General features: G+C 43.7%; 1 protein-coding gene across 2 annotated transcripts in view; it reads right to left on the bottom strand.

Annotated features, from left to right (window-relative positions):
- The window catches only part of CDKAL1 (CDK5 regulatory subunit associated protein 1 like 1), a 729,763-nt gene that overhangs the window by 32,944 nt on the left and 681,037 nt on the right, over window positions 1-15,782 (bottom strand). For both annotated transcript variants that reach the window (XM_008262511.4, XM_002714231.5), the window contains 2 exons: window positions 13,472-13,555; window positions 10,167-10,331 (listed from right to left, as the gene is read on the bottom strand). In XM_008262511.4, coding sequence (XP_008260733.1) covers window positions 10,167-10,331; window positions 13,472-13,555 — 249 coding nt within the window. The remainder of the gene's footprint in view (window positions 1-10,166; window positions 10,332-13,471; window positions 13,556-15,782) is intronic.

Raw genomic sequence — 15,782 nt, 5'->3', positions numbered from 1 at the left:
GTTTGATAAATGCTGCAACACATAAGAAGCTAGGTGTTACCGGTATGTTGTACATGTGGTTAATTCAGGCTTGAGTGACTGATTCTTTTCTCTTGCCCTCAGTCTTCCTTGCCCTGGGAGTCTGCCTGTGTCTTCTGTCTCAAGCTCACTGCTCTTTCTGCCCCACCCAAATTGTGTGCAAAGGATGTAGAGGCAGAGAAAATGCCTGTCCCATCCCACCTTTGTGAGTGAGCACAGGAGCGAACACAACACTTCACTGTATTCTGGTCAGGCTACAATAACATCCTGGAGTAGTACAAGTAAAAAGCCTCAATCCTGAGCACATAGTAGAGGCTCATGGAAACACGGCTGTTATTGTACAATTAGTTCCTTGGTGCATTTAATCCCCCTCACTATACCCCAGCTACAACCCTCAGGAGGAGGAAGATTTTCATCAGTGACTGCACAATTAGTGATGCAAGTGAGACAAAAGCTACCTGTTGAGCATCACTTGGCTGTGATGATACTTTGGATGGTACTCGAGTTGGTACACGGAAGGTACTATGAACACACTAAGCACAGTCTGGGCTGGTATAACCATGCAAGTGTATCTGCAATGTCCAATAAAACACAGCTCAGCACCAAAGAATAAAAGCTCTGTATGCAAACGGTCAAATTCAAATATGAAAAAAAATGCACAAAATATGAAGTGTACTCTGGTTTTAATTGTGACACCAATGTAACATATGGGTAATAAAGAATTCAATCTTGTATAAAGTTTAGAAAGAAAAAAAAAGGGAACTGGAAAAACTGCTTGGGATTGGAGCCAATGTCTTGGGGGTGGAAGGAAAATAGGAAGGAACACGCCCTCATTTGCTTCTAACACGGTTAGCTGATCTGTTTGAAATTAGATCCACTTTCAACTGTTTTAACTTAATTATTAAGCCATTTCTTAACCTCATGAATGCAGTTTTCATGTGCTTTCAAATCTGGCCCTGAACTAATAGACCCTCTCACTTCAGTGGTTTTGGAAATGAATGTTAGATGGAGAGGAAAGCATTTTAACGGTGTTTTTCTAAGGGTCAAAGCTCTGAAAATACAGTATAGGCTGTATATAAAACTCAGTACACCTGAATATCCTGCTGGCCCTTTGTCTACTAATGAGGCAAACCATGCCACCCTTTAAAAACTTCTGCTTCCTTTCCAAGAGCAGTCGGCTGTGTGGGTGCTGAGCTATCCAGCTGCTCAAGTGAATCCATTATTAGGATCAAAGTCCTAATAGATGGGAAACAGGTGGCAGCCAGGCACCCTGGGGCAGGCTTCCCTTGACTTGTGAGAAACAGAATGGTGAGGCCAGGTCTCCGTTCCAGAATATTCTCCTTGAAAATGGGACTAAAGAATAAGAGAAGAAACGTCTGTCTGCAGGAACAGACAATGCCTTAGGATGGTCACTGGATTTCTGTCAATTTGTCATTCCCATTATATAGGGGAACCTCCTAAAGTGACACAGGTTCATATGCCATTTTGTAAGAATCTCATGGCTAGTCAGCACAAAATCTGAAATGACAGAATACTGTGCAATTTTTATCTTCATTGATTACAGTAAACTAATGTCTTAGTATGGATCACAAATAATGACAACAATAGTTGTGCTACTCAACATTTATGAACTGTTAACACCATTTCCATGAATATCCTATAAGCATGCACTTCTATTACCCTAATCTATAGAGGAGGGAACTGAGGCAGAGAGAGATTAAGAGTAACTGGCCCCAAATCATATCTTTTGTTAATGTAGAACAAGGATTGAAATCCAGGGAATCAGAATCCAGAATCCATGTTCCTAATTGCTATACCATACTGTACAATAAAATCCAATGGAAGCAAAGAATTTCTTAAACAAAATTAACCCCTCCCCCAAAAAAAGTTAAAATAAAAGCCAGGAAATCACTGCTTTTTAAAGCTATACTTACTGAATCCTTATATCAGATATTTAACATGATTTTTATGCATTTTGTCCATATTATCTAATTTAATCCTCTGTGAACTGGTTGTTATCTGCATTTTACAAGGCGCTATGATTCAAGAAAACGAGTTGTACAAGATTACAGGAATCACTGTTGTAATCTGAACCCAACCCTGACAGACGCCAAGTCCTCAAGCTCTTTTCACAAGGCCACCCTACCTCTTGTTTCTTTAAAGTGATCCTTTCCTACTAGGAATGAACTCAAAAGGAGAAGAGAGCCTTTGCAATACAACTGACTTTAAGTAGAAATGTACAAGAGGAAAATGTTCTTCTTTTCACCTTCCACTAGGCACAGAATACCTTTGATCTCTTAAGTATGGTAAGAGTCAAGTGATTTGCTATAGTATGGACCATACAAGAAGGAACATCAGTGATAAAAATAATTAGCCTTTAATAAGATAGACAGTAGCAGCATTCATAGTCTCTTGTCTGAAGGCAGACTTATAACTCTGATACTATGTTTAACTCAAAATACACAGAGCATGATTAATACCACATATTTTCTCATCATTTTGCCACTCATCCACTGTAAGCTTCCTCCGGTATACAAGCTATCAGACAAGTCTCCTGCCATTGAAAAGGGAAAGGCAGTATGGACTGACCTCAGTTTACAAACATAGGCTTGGGGCTGCCATTGTGGCACAGAGGGTTAAGTTGCTGCCTGTAACACCAGCACTCCATGTCAGAGTGCAGGTTCAAGTCCTGGCTGCCTCATTTCTGATCCAGTTCTCTGCTAATGTGCTTGGGAAAGCAAGCGGATGATGGCCCACATGCTTGGGCCCCTGCTATCCAGGTGGGAGACCCCGATGGAGTTTGAGGCTCCTGGCTTCCACCTGGCCCAGCCTTGGCTGTGGTGACCATTTGGGGAGTGAACTGACAGATGAGATCTCCCCCTCTCTCTCCCTCTCTAACTCTGCCTTTCAAAGAAATGAAATAAAGCTTAAAAAATAATATAGGCTTGTTCCTCATGTGTTAGGATGACTACTATCAAGGAAACAAACAAAAAAATTGTTGGTAAGTGTTGGTGAGAGAAACTGGAACCCTGTGCATTGTTGGTAGAAATGTAAAATGGGACAGCTACTGTGAAAAACAGAATGGATTCCCTAAGGAAATTAAAATCAGGGCTGGGCATTTGGTGCAGTGGTAAAGACACTGGTTGGGATGCCCACATCCCACACTGAAACGCCCACATCCCACACTGAAATGCCTAGTCTGAGTCCTGGCTCTTTTGCTTCCAACCCAGCTTCCTGCTAATGTGCACCTTTGGGAGAGATCACATGATAGCTAAAGTACTAAGGTCCCTGTCACCCACATGGGAGACCCAGATTGAGCTCTGGGTTCCTGGCTTTGGCCTGGCTCTGCCCTGGCTGTTGTGGACATTTGGGGAGTGAACCAGCAGATGGAAGATGTCTCACTCTCCTTCTGTGTCTCTGTTTTTCATATAAAGTAAACAATTTTTTAAAAATTAAAATCAGAATTACTATGTGATCCAGCAATCTCACTTCTGGGTAAATACCCAAAAGAGTTGAAAGCCGAGATTTGAGGAGATACTTGTGTACCCTTGTACACAGCAGTGTTATTCACTAATAGCCAGAAAGCAGAAGCAACCCAAATGTCTATCCATGGATGAATGGATAAACAAGATGCAGTATACACGTGCAATAGAATATTACTCAGCTTCTAAAAGTGGGGAATTTCTGACACATGCTACAACATGAACATTATATAAGGTGAAATTAGCAAGGCACAAAAATAAGGCAAATGCTGTGTGATTCTAATTGGAAAACTGCTGTGCTGTTTGATCAGGTTTGTAGGATCAAAGTTGACTAAAGTTAGCAGAGGTTGGTGGAAAGAGAAAATAGGGAATTATTGCTTAACATGTACATAATTGCTTAATGTGTCAGTTTTCAAAGATAAAAAGAATTCTGGAGATTGGTCAAACAACAGTGTGAAGGAGATGAATACTACTGAACTATTAACATAAACATGGTTGAAAACTGTATGTTCTACATATATTTTACCACAAACAACAAAAACACAAGTCAGTAAGACCTAGATTATAAATCCTCGCTTGCCTCTCTCATCTTCTAATTTTGTGACTCTGGATAAGGTCTTGAGTTACTGATGCTCTGATTCTGTATCTGTGAAATGGGGATAGTAACAGTTCCTTCCTCATGCTAGGAGTGAATGCATGTAAGACAATTAGCACAGCACTCAACCGAAACAAGCACTTTGTATTTGCTGGCTTTGGGTCACTGCAGCAGGTGTGAAGATTTTAACCAATGGCAATTATGGGGCAGTTAATTTAAGATTCGATAATATATTGTGATTGTGGTCCTTTTTTTTTTTTTTAAAGGAATGCTTATCTTTTAGAGATATTTACTGATAAATTTCTAGAGGAAATAAAATGATAAATGGGTATCTCTCAAAAACTAACCAGGGAGGAGGGAATGGAAGCAGATGAGAACATGGGGGCCATCACACTGCCTAGGACTTGGCAGCCACCACAGATGGGCAATAGGTATTTAGGGTTATTATCCTATTCGTTCTACTTTTGTATGTGCTTGAAATTTTCCTACACACATTTCTGTAAGACAGTTAAAACAAACAAATCACCAATGCCAATCTTTGAGGATGACACTAAGAAAATTTGTCGTACCACTGAACAAAGAGTTGGTATAGGGGACATCAGGTCCTGTCTACTAGAGGTTTTCTTTAGTGTAATGATTGAGCAGCGGTTTTCCAAGGGAATCTCAATCATATAATCATATGATTAAAAATAAGGTTACACATGAGAGCTTGGCAAAACTATCAATGCTTTTAACATCTCAAACTGTATTTTTCTCAAGTTCCCTATTCTTCTGGCTCTTTGCACTGTGCACATACATGCACATGCATGCACACACACACAGGTTTTGCACATTTCCACCTTGATTTTGATAACCACTCTCTGAAGCGTGATGAGTACCTACACGGGAGAGCATCTCCAGCATGCAAGGAGACGTTTGCCCTCGTTTCTGAAGCTGGGATTGGGAGAGCTTGATTTTACTGCAGTACCACACCAGAACTGCCCTTATAAAAATCCAATACTGCTCCCCGACTTGGGAATCCTTTCCCTAGACAGTGGCTCGTGAACTTCAGGTTATACCGTATACTGGCATCATCTGGAGGGCCTGTTAAAACACAGATTACTCAGTCCCACTCCTGGACTTTCTGATTCAAGAGGCTCAGGGCGGAGCCAGGAATCTGCATTTTCACAAGTTCCCAGACAACGCCTGCTGTGCGTCTGGGGCCGCGCTTTGAGACTCACTGCTCTGGAACATCTATGAAAACTCGTATGTGTTTTCTGCTCCCTCCATGCCATTTCCACCCTAAGAAAAAGGTCCCCTGACATACTCCACAGAAAAGCTCATGTTCCAGCCTTCCTTTGATTTATATTTATCCCTTTGAGCTTTGGGATGCCTTCCATTGAATAATTATTAGGCAAACTTTTTCTGAAGTTAATTACATTTATTCAAAAATATTCCTTATTAGGTTGGAGGTGCATTTTGGCATCCCATCTTCCCTAAACATAATCAGACTAATTCCGTCTCTTTTTCCTATTTTCCCATTTTTCTCTTTGTCCATTCCATTGATCAAACTGAAAAGAGGAAGAGTAATAATCAAAAAAACATGCTGTTATGTGGCTTTTCCATTAGAATATGATTTCTTAGAGGACAGTAACCTCTTCATTTGTTATAACTTTCTTTTTCTATCATGTTATGGGCATCCATCTATTATTATTTGAAAATAACAAAGCTTGATATCAATTAATATTTGTAGAATTCAAAGTCCTACAAGGCATTTGGTTGATTTATTCTTTTTTTTTTTTTTTTGAAGATTTTTAAATTTATTTGGAAGTCAGAGTTACAGAGAGAGAGAGAGAGAGATCTTCCAACTGTTTGTTTACTACCCAAGGCCTAGGCTAGGCCAGGCTGAAGTCAGGAGCCAGTAGTTTCTTCTGGGTCTCCCACACGGGTGGCAGGAGCCCAGGCACTTGGGCCATCTTCCGTTGCTTTCCCAGGTGCATTAGTAGGGAGCTGGATTGGAAGCAGAGCAGCCAGGACACAAACCTGCAACCTTATGGGATGCCAGTGTTGCAGGTGGTGGCTTTGCCTGCCAGATCACAACGTGGGCCCCTAATTCGGTCACAGACTCTTCTTAGAGTGCTGGGGGTCTCTAATGATCACTACTCACTACCACGTCACACGTGAGACGACTGAGGCTCAGGGAACCTGGTGGTGTACAAGCGGTCGTCACAGCTGGTACGGCAGATCCTGTGATTCAGTCTCCTGACTCCCAGCCCAAGCTTCCTCCCTGCTCTCTCGGACCTCTTGTTTCATTAAAAGAGGCCAACAGCGCCTGAAGTGAGACAGTAATCTGAAGCATGGGAATGCTGCTCCAGGAAAACTGAGGAACAGCCAAGATTTAGAAAGACAGAAATTCTGATCGGACTGGTTTTCTGACAGAGTATTACTCTAATAGAGGACACAGAAACACACCACTGCCCAGGTCCCCAAAATAAAGTGTAGTGCATAAGCACGGCTCAAACAATTAGCAAAACAACAGAATTATTAGTGCCAAAGTCTTCCGCTGCCTGGTCTTTCTAGATTCAACTAGATCGGGAAGAAGGGAAAAATAACGACTTGGCAAACACCAATGTTTACCAGGAATAGCACTTGTTAGTTCACATGCACTGTTGAATGTACCCCTTTCATCAACACTGTGAGATCAGCATCACTACTCCCATTTAACAGACCGAATTGAAGCTCCAAGGAGTCCTGAGCCCAGGGTAAACTGGCAAGTCCAAACACAAACCCAGGTCTATCCAACCCCACAGCCAACCTTCATCCATATCAGGTTAAGCTGACTTCTGTAAGAAAGTGCTTTATGGTTTACTTTCAAAGAGCACGAGCAGCCTCAGTCCAGCCATAACAGACTTCCAGATGCACACACTGGAGTTTTAAATCAGAGTGGAAAAAAAACCTCAACTGCTAAACTTGCTAAAATATGTTTTGCACTCTTTGCTATTTGCCTAATCTGTAATGCAATCTGTAACTGCAAGACTCCTGTTCTTGGTATAGTTCTGAACAAGCAACTCTACCCAGTCTTCCTGTTTAAGGCCTCTGCCACAGTCAATCCTGTATCTCCCCATCTCCTAATCCCATCCAACCCCTTCCCCCTCCTATTAGCCCAGCAACTGGTCCAGGCATCCAATCGCTTGCCCCATCTTAGGTGAGGTCCTGGAAGACTGTCACTCCCAAAGTACTCAGTACTGGGGGAAGGGACCTGCCCAGCAGGGGATAAAAGGGAGCTTGGTTCCTGGGTCGGGTGTGCCTTGCAAGGTCATGAATAAAGCCTTGCTTCTCGATACCTCCATGGGTCTGAGTCCATCCCACAGTGGGTGGGTGGTCTCAGGTGGGCATATTGCCCACAACTTCTTCACTTAGGAGTGCCACAGCCATCGTCAGCTGTCAGAGGTTGAAATGCCCGTGGCATGATTACAACCTCTGTCATCTTTTTAAAAACCCTACAGCATGGAAGTTGTTCTTTCTGATGAATCTGTTTTGGTTTAGTGTGTCAGCAAAAAAACGCACGTAATAGTACGACAAATTAAAAAAAAAATATGGCCTTTTGACCCCAACAAGTTTGGTGTATCTTTAAAAATTGACAAGCAATAATGGAGACCAAAAACAATGTCCATCAATTTATAGCAAGTTACAGATGGCGAACAAGGACTTGCGTGCTGTTTCCCATAATTTAAGTACCCAAATCAGTCTTCCGAACGCTGTGGCCTCACACACGCCACACAGCTGTTTCCAGAGGCCCAGGAGGGCCAGCAGCCAACTGACCTTTTCCTCCTCTTCCTTTTGGGCCCCCTGGTATGGAGCAGGGCTGTGGGTACAACTAATGGTACTGTCTTCTAGGCTGGAAGAAGAGACAGCAGAATAGAAAGGCTGACCCACACACCCTAAATGGGGGTGCCTTTTTAGAAAGTAATTGGAAATTAGTAAGGAACTAATAAGGGGACACGACTTCTCCTTATCTGTGTATTAACAAGGAGGATGTTTGAGAACACTAGCCTTTCGCACAGGCATGTACGAGGAGGCTTCAGGAAGTGCATGGCAGAGTGGGTGTTTCGCCTGGTGGTGAGGATGATTAAGATGCCCGCACCCCAGATGGGAGTGAGGCTGGGCTCAGTTTCCGGCTCTGCTCCCGACTCCAGCTTCCTGCTGGTGCCCACTCTGGGAGGCGGTGGTGACAGCACGCGTAGCTGGGTTTCTGCCATTCATATGAGAGATCTGGATTGCGTTCCTGGCTCTTGGCTTTGACTTTGGCGAGGCCCTTGGCAGGCACATGAGGAGGAAACTAGCAGATGGTAGTGGTTACTTGTGGGTGTGTGTGTGCACTTTCTCCCAAATAACTAACCAACTAACAAAAGTTCACGGAAAATGTGTTATGAAAAGGTTATGCGTGGATTTCAGAAATTTTTGTACCAAAATAAACTTGTCTTTTAACTTTATTTTTCCATGAACTTTTGGAAGGACTCTTCTATGAAGGAATCTGTTGTGAAATTCTCTGTGGCACTTTGAAATCAATTGTGTAAAAAACACACTATGTAAAAACACAAAAACTAAGCCAATACTTTCTAAAGTATTAGCTAATATTTCAAAAGCCAGACCCCTAGCAATGCAAGTTAAATGCCAGATCACATTGCTCTTTGCTAGCTGTCCATCCCAACCTTGAAGTGGGACTTCTTAAAAGGAAAAAACACTAGCAGAGCAGGCAGTAGGTACGGCACATAGGATGCTGCTTGGGATACCTGTATCCCACATCAGAAAGCCTGGGTTTGAGCCCTGGATCCTCTTCTGAGTCCAGCTTCCTGCTACTGTGTAACCCGAGAGTCAGGAGCTGATGGCTCCCACTCAGGTGGAGGACCTGGATTGAGTTTTTACCTCCCAAGCATTTGGGAAGTCCCTTGCTTTCACTGTCTTTCTGTCTGTGTCTCTGTCTCTCTGAGATTAAAAAAAAAAAAATTAAAAACTAGCAAAAATGAATGGCATTACAACTGCCCTGGGTAAGCAGGAGGATGCACTGAGCAGGGGTTTGGCAAGAGCTTTCCATCATGTGCAAGACCAGAGGCCCTGCTTACAGACCCTTCCTATACACATACTGAGTTTAGCAATTGTCACTCTGGTTGACCCCGAGAGTCCAGCGCCACCGCCCGTGGGAATACAAGTGCCTTCTTTGTCACTATTCCCAAAGGAAAGCTATACTTCCTTTATTTTCATTAACATGCCCTTTCAATTTATTCTGAAAGAAAAGATAACACATAGATTAAAACCATCTTGGAATTACATGGTCAGATAAATATCAGTTATCTTTTTGCTGTATGTTAAGCCATTGCCATATACTTTTTTTTTTTTTTGGAGCGCTTAACAATTGTGTTGGAGAAAGGACCTCAAATGATGCTTAGAAATGTGATACACATTTCCATTTCACACTCCATCAGCTTTTACAACTGTAACTCAATGCAGTGTAGGAGAGAGCTTGGCAAACAGCCATATTTACCAAGGTAGAAAATAGAGGGCAGTTACCTTTTTTTTTTTATAGAAAGGAAAAAAAATGTTTAATTTTCACTCCACATGACCAAAGGGGATATCCAGCTAACGCCACAGAGAAAGGCTCCATACCACATATGCAACGTGGTTTGCTGCCCGCTCTAATGGAGGTAGGTTTCTGCTAAATCAGAAACAGCTTTGTAAGGGAAGAAAACCTTCCTTTCCTCGTCCCTCTACTGAGGATCTGCTGATACCAAGGCGAGCTGCATCAGATCCTCCTCGGTGTTAAATCTCTTACCTGCACGGAATGCTTTTACCCTCAGCTTCTGGCCTGCGAGCAGAAGCCAGCTTATTCCTTTTACAGCAGAGAAGCAAAGCCATAGGCAGCAGCAAAACCACGTTTTTCTCATTCAGATTTCAATCTGTCAGAAAGGATTAGAGCCTCGTGCATACATAAAAGGGGAACCATCTAAGATAACGGAGACGTGGCCTGGAGTCACTGGGCCTCCCCTTTGCTCGCAGGGCCCGGGGCCGGGGGCAGGACAGCATCTTTTACTCACCTCTGTCAAGCCCGAGACTTCCCCCTTTGCTAACGGTTTGCTGATGGACGGAGTGTACACTTTGGCGTCTGACACTGGTTGTCCTTTCATAAAATGTTTCCCCGATTCATAAATGTCCACTTCAACCATTTTCCCCATGAATGCGGGATTCTTTGGCACTAAAACCTTTAAAAAAATTCAGAAGGCTTAGTCTTTTAAAAATAAACTTTGAATTTCAGGACAGTTTTAGATCTACAGAAGCATCACAAAGATAGTACACAGAGTTCCCTGCACACTCACATCCGGTCCCCTCGACTATTCACATCTTAGGTCGCTATGATACGTTTGTCACAATTAATGAACCCAAACTGATAGATTCCTATTAACCATGATCCGTGCCTCAATCAGACTTCCTCAGCTGTCCTCTGATGTCCTTTTTCTATTCTACAGTGGGCTTTGCCCTTCCAGTTGCTCCAGGAGGCACTGCTGGGAGGAGCCCTGGCTACAGGCAGCACTCTCACTCCCAGGCCTCCTGTCTGGAGCCATGTGGAGGGCAGATCTGGGAAACACCCCAGGAGGCAGCCAGCACCCCTGGGACAGGCCTTTGATATTCTGCTCTTAGCTGGCCCATGCAATGCAGAAAAGTGAGACAGCATTAATGAAAGCCTTGTACTTTTAATACCTTCCAAGTTAGCTGTCAGAGTAATGGTTTGAATACCTACTTCAAATAAAGGCCTATGTGCATGTGGGTGTGTGTGTGTGTGGGGGGGTATATGGCCGGTCATACACATGTGTGGGTTTCAGGGCAGGAGGAAGAACATTTAAAAGCAGCCTTTTCAATACGCCCAGATATTGGTGTTGGCGCTACACGACTCCTCTAATGGCTGCCCTTCATTTCTTCTGTTCTGTCAGACACAGCGTGTGCTTGTCGGCCCTGGGAGCCCACCTCCACATAGAAGCAGCTCCTCTATGGGCACTTTGGCCAGTTCACAGGAAACTGTCAGATGGTCTCGTTCCACTAGATAAAAGCACTTGTTGACCTGGAGCAAATGTTTTCCCTCCCTCGCAGCTTATAGGTGGCTGTGTGTGTTCTGTCTCCCTTACACTTCTATTTTAGTACTGCAGCTACTTGCCAACCTTTTCAAGTGAGGATCCAAAACAAACAGACCGGTTCTAATCCAGCGATACTTTGATATTTAGATACAGTCTTCACCTCTGGAACTCATCTTATTGAGAAATGCAATTCCTAGGATAGCTTTGATATGCTTCGTTGTAGAAACCAATAGAAACCAAAACAAACAAACAAACAAACAAACAAAAAAACAAACCCGGATGAGAGCCATAGCCCATCTCTTGGAGAAGTAAAATCAGTTCTTGGTCTTTTGTGAGTTTGATTTTTATGACCACCAAGGACACTGTTTCATCAGAGCGCAGAAAACAGGTCACCTGGGTGGTGAATGACTCACAGCAAGAAAATGCACTGAGACCTCCGGGCCCAGGCTACGGGAGCCCTTTTATATCAGGCTTTAGAAACTAAGGAAACCTCCCGAGCAAAGTGTCCCCGGGAGATCTGGTGCTGTTCTGGGGCAGACTATCCCTCCTGGATCTGCATGAAGGACCCGTATGTTTTCCTCCTCCGGTTTTAATAATTGGAAAAAGCCCGACTGCTTTAAATGGGAGGAAATGGCTAATGAGGCATGCCACTGCCTTTAAAATGAAGGGAAAAAAGCTCCCTGCTGAGGCACCAACCCAGATGGCAGGGGAAAGGAGAGGGAAGAGGCAACCGCATCACAGTGGAGCCGCACCCCCAGGGGCCCAGCAGGTGGGTCTGCACGGGACAATGGCTCTCTGGAGTATACTGATGGCTTGGGGAGCGGGGCAGAAGCTCAGCGCACAGGGGCACTGGAAACCCTTCCTTAGCAGCAGTCTCTCCTGGGTGCTGAGCAGAGCACGTGTGGCCTGGGCTCTGCAAAGCTCCCCTCCCATTTCCCGAGGGCCCTTGGCCCGGGTGGAGATGACTGCCAGCGCAGCATTCCCGCTGGGGGCCCCTGGAGCTGCTGCTTTCCTGCTGCTCTACGCAGGCAGGGCTTTCCTGGCTGGCGCTGAGGCACAGCAGGGTTAAGTCACTGCCCCAACACCAGCATTCCACAGGAGCGCAGCTGTTCCATTGCTCCACTTCTGATCCTGCTCCCTGCTAATGCACCTGGGAAAGCAGCAGAGGATGGCCCAAGTGCTTGGGCCCCTGCACCCACATGGGAGACACAGATGAAGCTCTTGGCTTCAGCCTAGCCCAGCTGGCTGCTGTGGCCATTTGGGAGTGAGCCAATGGATAGAAGATCTCTTTCTCTCAATCTCTCTCTGTGTGTATGTCTTTCCTTCTCATAAATAAATAAATCTTTTAAAAAGTCTTTTCATGTTCTAGTTCCACGACCTTTAAGAAAAAAAAAATAATTCTCACCTAGTGCAGAAAGGAACACAAAAGTAGTGAACCCCTTCTGACCTGAAGCAAAGCTCATACAGTGCACAATGAGCCATGATAAATCCCACAGCCCTGGGAGAGGCCACCCCGGGGGAGCAGCAGTTCCTCCCCGGTCCCCGCCAATCACGGAGGGAGGCGCCCTGTTTGTGGCAGTTGCTTCTGAGTTGCTTTTCCATGGGTGAAGTGGAATCCCAGATGCTGCTGAGAAGTCAGGCTCCAGGCAGGGCAGGGAAGGGAGGCCGGGAAGTGGTGAGGCCTGGGCAGGGGCTCCACAGGAAGTCGTCAGGTTGAGCCTCACACTGGTGTGCACAGTTGTTCACACAACTTGAGCTGAGTCCAGCAAGTTTGTTCCCAGCACAGTTATCAATGTAGTTTTTTTTTTTTTTAATGTTAAAACTAAACACAACTGGAAAACCAGCCGCCCGACCAGACAAAGAAACTGCACGAGTGATGTGACAGCAGCGGAAATCCCTGCCCTTGATGCTGGTGTCGCCCGGGTAGACATCCTTCCTGCCGCCTCGGCGGGACTTCCCCCGGCGTGGCCAGGCTGTGGGAATTCTGGCAGTGCTAAATGCTTGGGTTTAAACTCCCACAGGCCTAAGGCTGGTCCTGTCAAAGATTAACGCCGACCAAAACATGCCCTAACTATACTCACTCCTTTGTATAGAGGGTATTATGGAAGAAGTCACAAAGCTAAGCCCTGGGATAGCCTACTGGCTTCATGCTATAACACAGCTTTGTGGTGACAAGATTCAACTCTCTCCCCTCTTTTAAATCTCCTTTGCTGAAACGTTCAGAATCCCTCCTCATTTTGGGGGAGACTCGAGAACACTAACGCGCCTCTTACCTGCTCATAGAATCGATTGTGTGCAACATAAAACTTGGAATCAAACGATTCTTCTGTTACTAACACTTGTTGTCTCTCGCCGATCTGTGGAGAGGAGGAGAAAAGGACAGATAAGGACAAACACCCAAGAATGTACAAATGTTAAATATCCCAACCAACCCAGACAGATCTGCACCGAGCAATGTCCTCCCGGATTTAAAGTGGACTTGATATTGCAAGTCATTTAACAGCTAAGCACTGTTCAAATCATTCATTCAAATGTCTTGACACACAGCAACTGTACAGTAATATAAAGTGAGCATAGTAGGAACTCTTATTTTCTTACATGACGATGAAACAGAATTTGATCTTATTTTTTCCCTTAAACATAAGTAGGATAATTAAAGCTTCTAAGACATACCAAAATCTTCTAAATATCACTGTTTCTTAAAACAAAGTTGCAAAACAAGCCAGAACAAGCTGCTTCTAATCCAAATTCATGAAAATATTTTGGCAATATGAAAGAATAGTAATAAACATTAATTTGAGCTATGAGGGATATAACTCTAAAGAAAATGCCTCCAAAAACTAGTCATTAGACCCTTGTATCTCAATGTTTCAAATGCTGCATTTAATTCAGAAGAGACTAATGCACACAGCTATTATTATATACTTTTTCTGTCACATGCAACTGTCTCTTTGCTATAGCCATGACCTTATGTCCATTTTTGAAAAGAAAGAGCAAAAATATAGGGTTATTAGATCTATACTTACAGTCTAAGTACACATTTTTTAATAACCAAGAAGTGAAATAAGTCAAAACAATGGTTAAAGAAATGGGGTTATTCTAAAACACACACACACACACACACACACACAAACCTGCCATTTCCCAGTTGATTCCACTGTGAAATGCAGCATTTAAAGTATCAATTACTTTTTTTTTAAACAATGTTGTCAAAATGTCTGATATAGCAAACCAGCTGTATTGAATGACTGCGCCCAGAATTATTTTTGCCACTGCTACTTGATAAATACAACCCTCGGATTGAAGCACATTGGCAAGACGATTTTCTAAAAGAAATTCCTATTCTCATTGCAGGGACTTGTCACCATGTTCAGAGAGTTTCCATTTAGGAAACGTAAACACAGCTGCACTAAATAGACCACCTAACAATTAAAAAAAAAAAATCAAAATCGCCTCTCCATCAGACAATGCCAACACCTAAATACACCATGATTTACTATCTATTTTGCTAACTCATTCAAAACGCAGCACTTGTAGTCAAAGGTTGTACTGTCTCTGCTCTGAGTTGACACGTACCAAGACTCATACCACTCCCTGAAAAACAATGAAAGTTCCTGGAACGTTAATTTGTTATACAAAAACCAAGTAGCAGAGGCCAACGTTGTGGTACAACAGGTTAAGCCACCTCTTACAATGCCAGCATCCCATGTTCAACCCCAGTTCTAGTCCCAGACTCTCTGCTCCCATCCCTGCTAATGCGCCTGGGAAGGCAGAAAAACATGGCCTAAGTACCTGAGTCCCTGCCACCTGTGCGGCAGACTTGGAGAAGTTCCTGGCTCCTGGCTTTAGCCTGGCCCAACCCTGGCTATTGTAACCATCTGGGGAGTGAACCAACAGATGTAAGATCTCTCTCTCTCTGTTATTCTGCCTTTCAAATAAATAAATAATGAATAAACCCTAAAAAAAAAAAAAACCAGATAGCCAAAAAATAAAAGTTTCTTTAATGTCCACTTTGAGCTTCAAGGGCTTTATCTCAAAAAAGACTGGTAAATATTGGGTTTCACTGAAATATATTCTGGAAGAAAACTTTAGAATGTTTGCACACATTTCACAGTATGAGTTGCTCATGACTCAGGATAAGTATCTGTCAATGGTTCTTAAGGAAATCTGCAATTACACTTCATCTAACGTTAAGTTTTCAGGAAATCAGCCTAACAACAATTCTATGAAACTGCAGAGTCACTGAAAATGGATGCTGTCACTTGCCTCACTAGGATTAATGTGGACAGGTGTAGCCATCATTTGGGGGCTCTCCTATTTCGTCTGGAGACGACCCCGATGACAGTAACACATACACATGGAGTTAGAAAGACTTGTTGTGTTTACACAGTGTGGGGTTGGGCTCTCCATCAACCATCAGAGAACCATTTGTGGGTGAGTATTTAAATATTATTTGTCAAAGGGACTTGGGAGAATTGCCAACTACAGTGGTTTACAAGGGCAAGCACCTCTTTAGTCAATGGGTTTGTGGCCTCAGCCCAGGGGCCTCGACTCACTGATGAGGCCCTGCAAATTCTGCAGAGG

The sequence above is a fragment of the Oryctolagus cuniculus genome, chromosome 5 (genome assembly GCF_964237555.1).
Source record: "Oryctolagus cuniculus chromosome 5, mOryCun1.1, whole genome shotgun sequence".
Classification (NCBI taxonomy): Eukaryota; Metazoa; Chordata; class Mammalia; order Lagomorpha; family Leporidae; genus Oryctolagus; species Oryctolagus cuniculus.
Note: the sequence above shows the minus strand (reverse complement) of the source record. Positions and strands in the feature narration are given on the sequence as shown.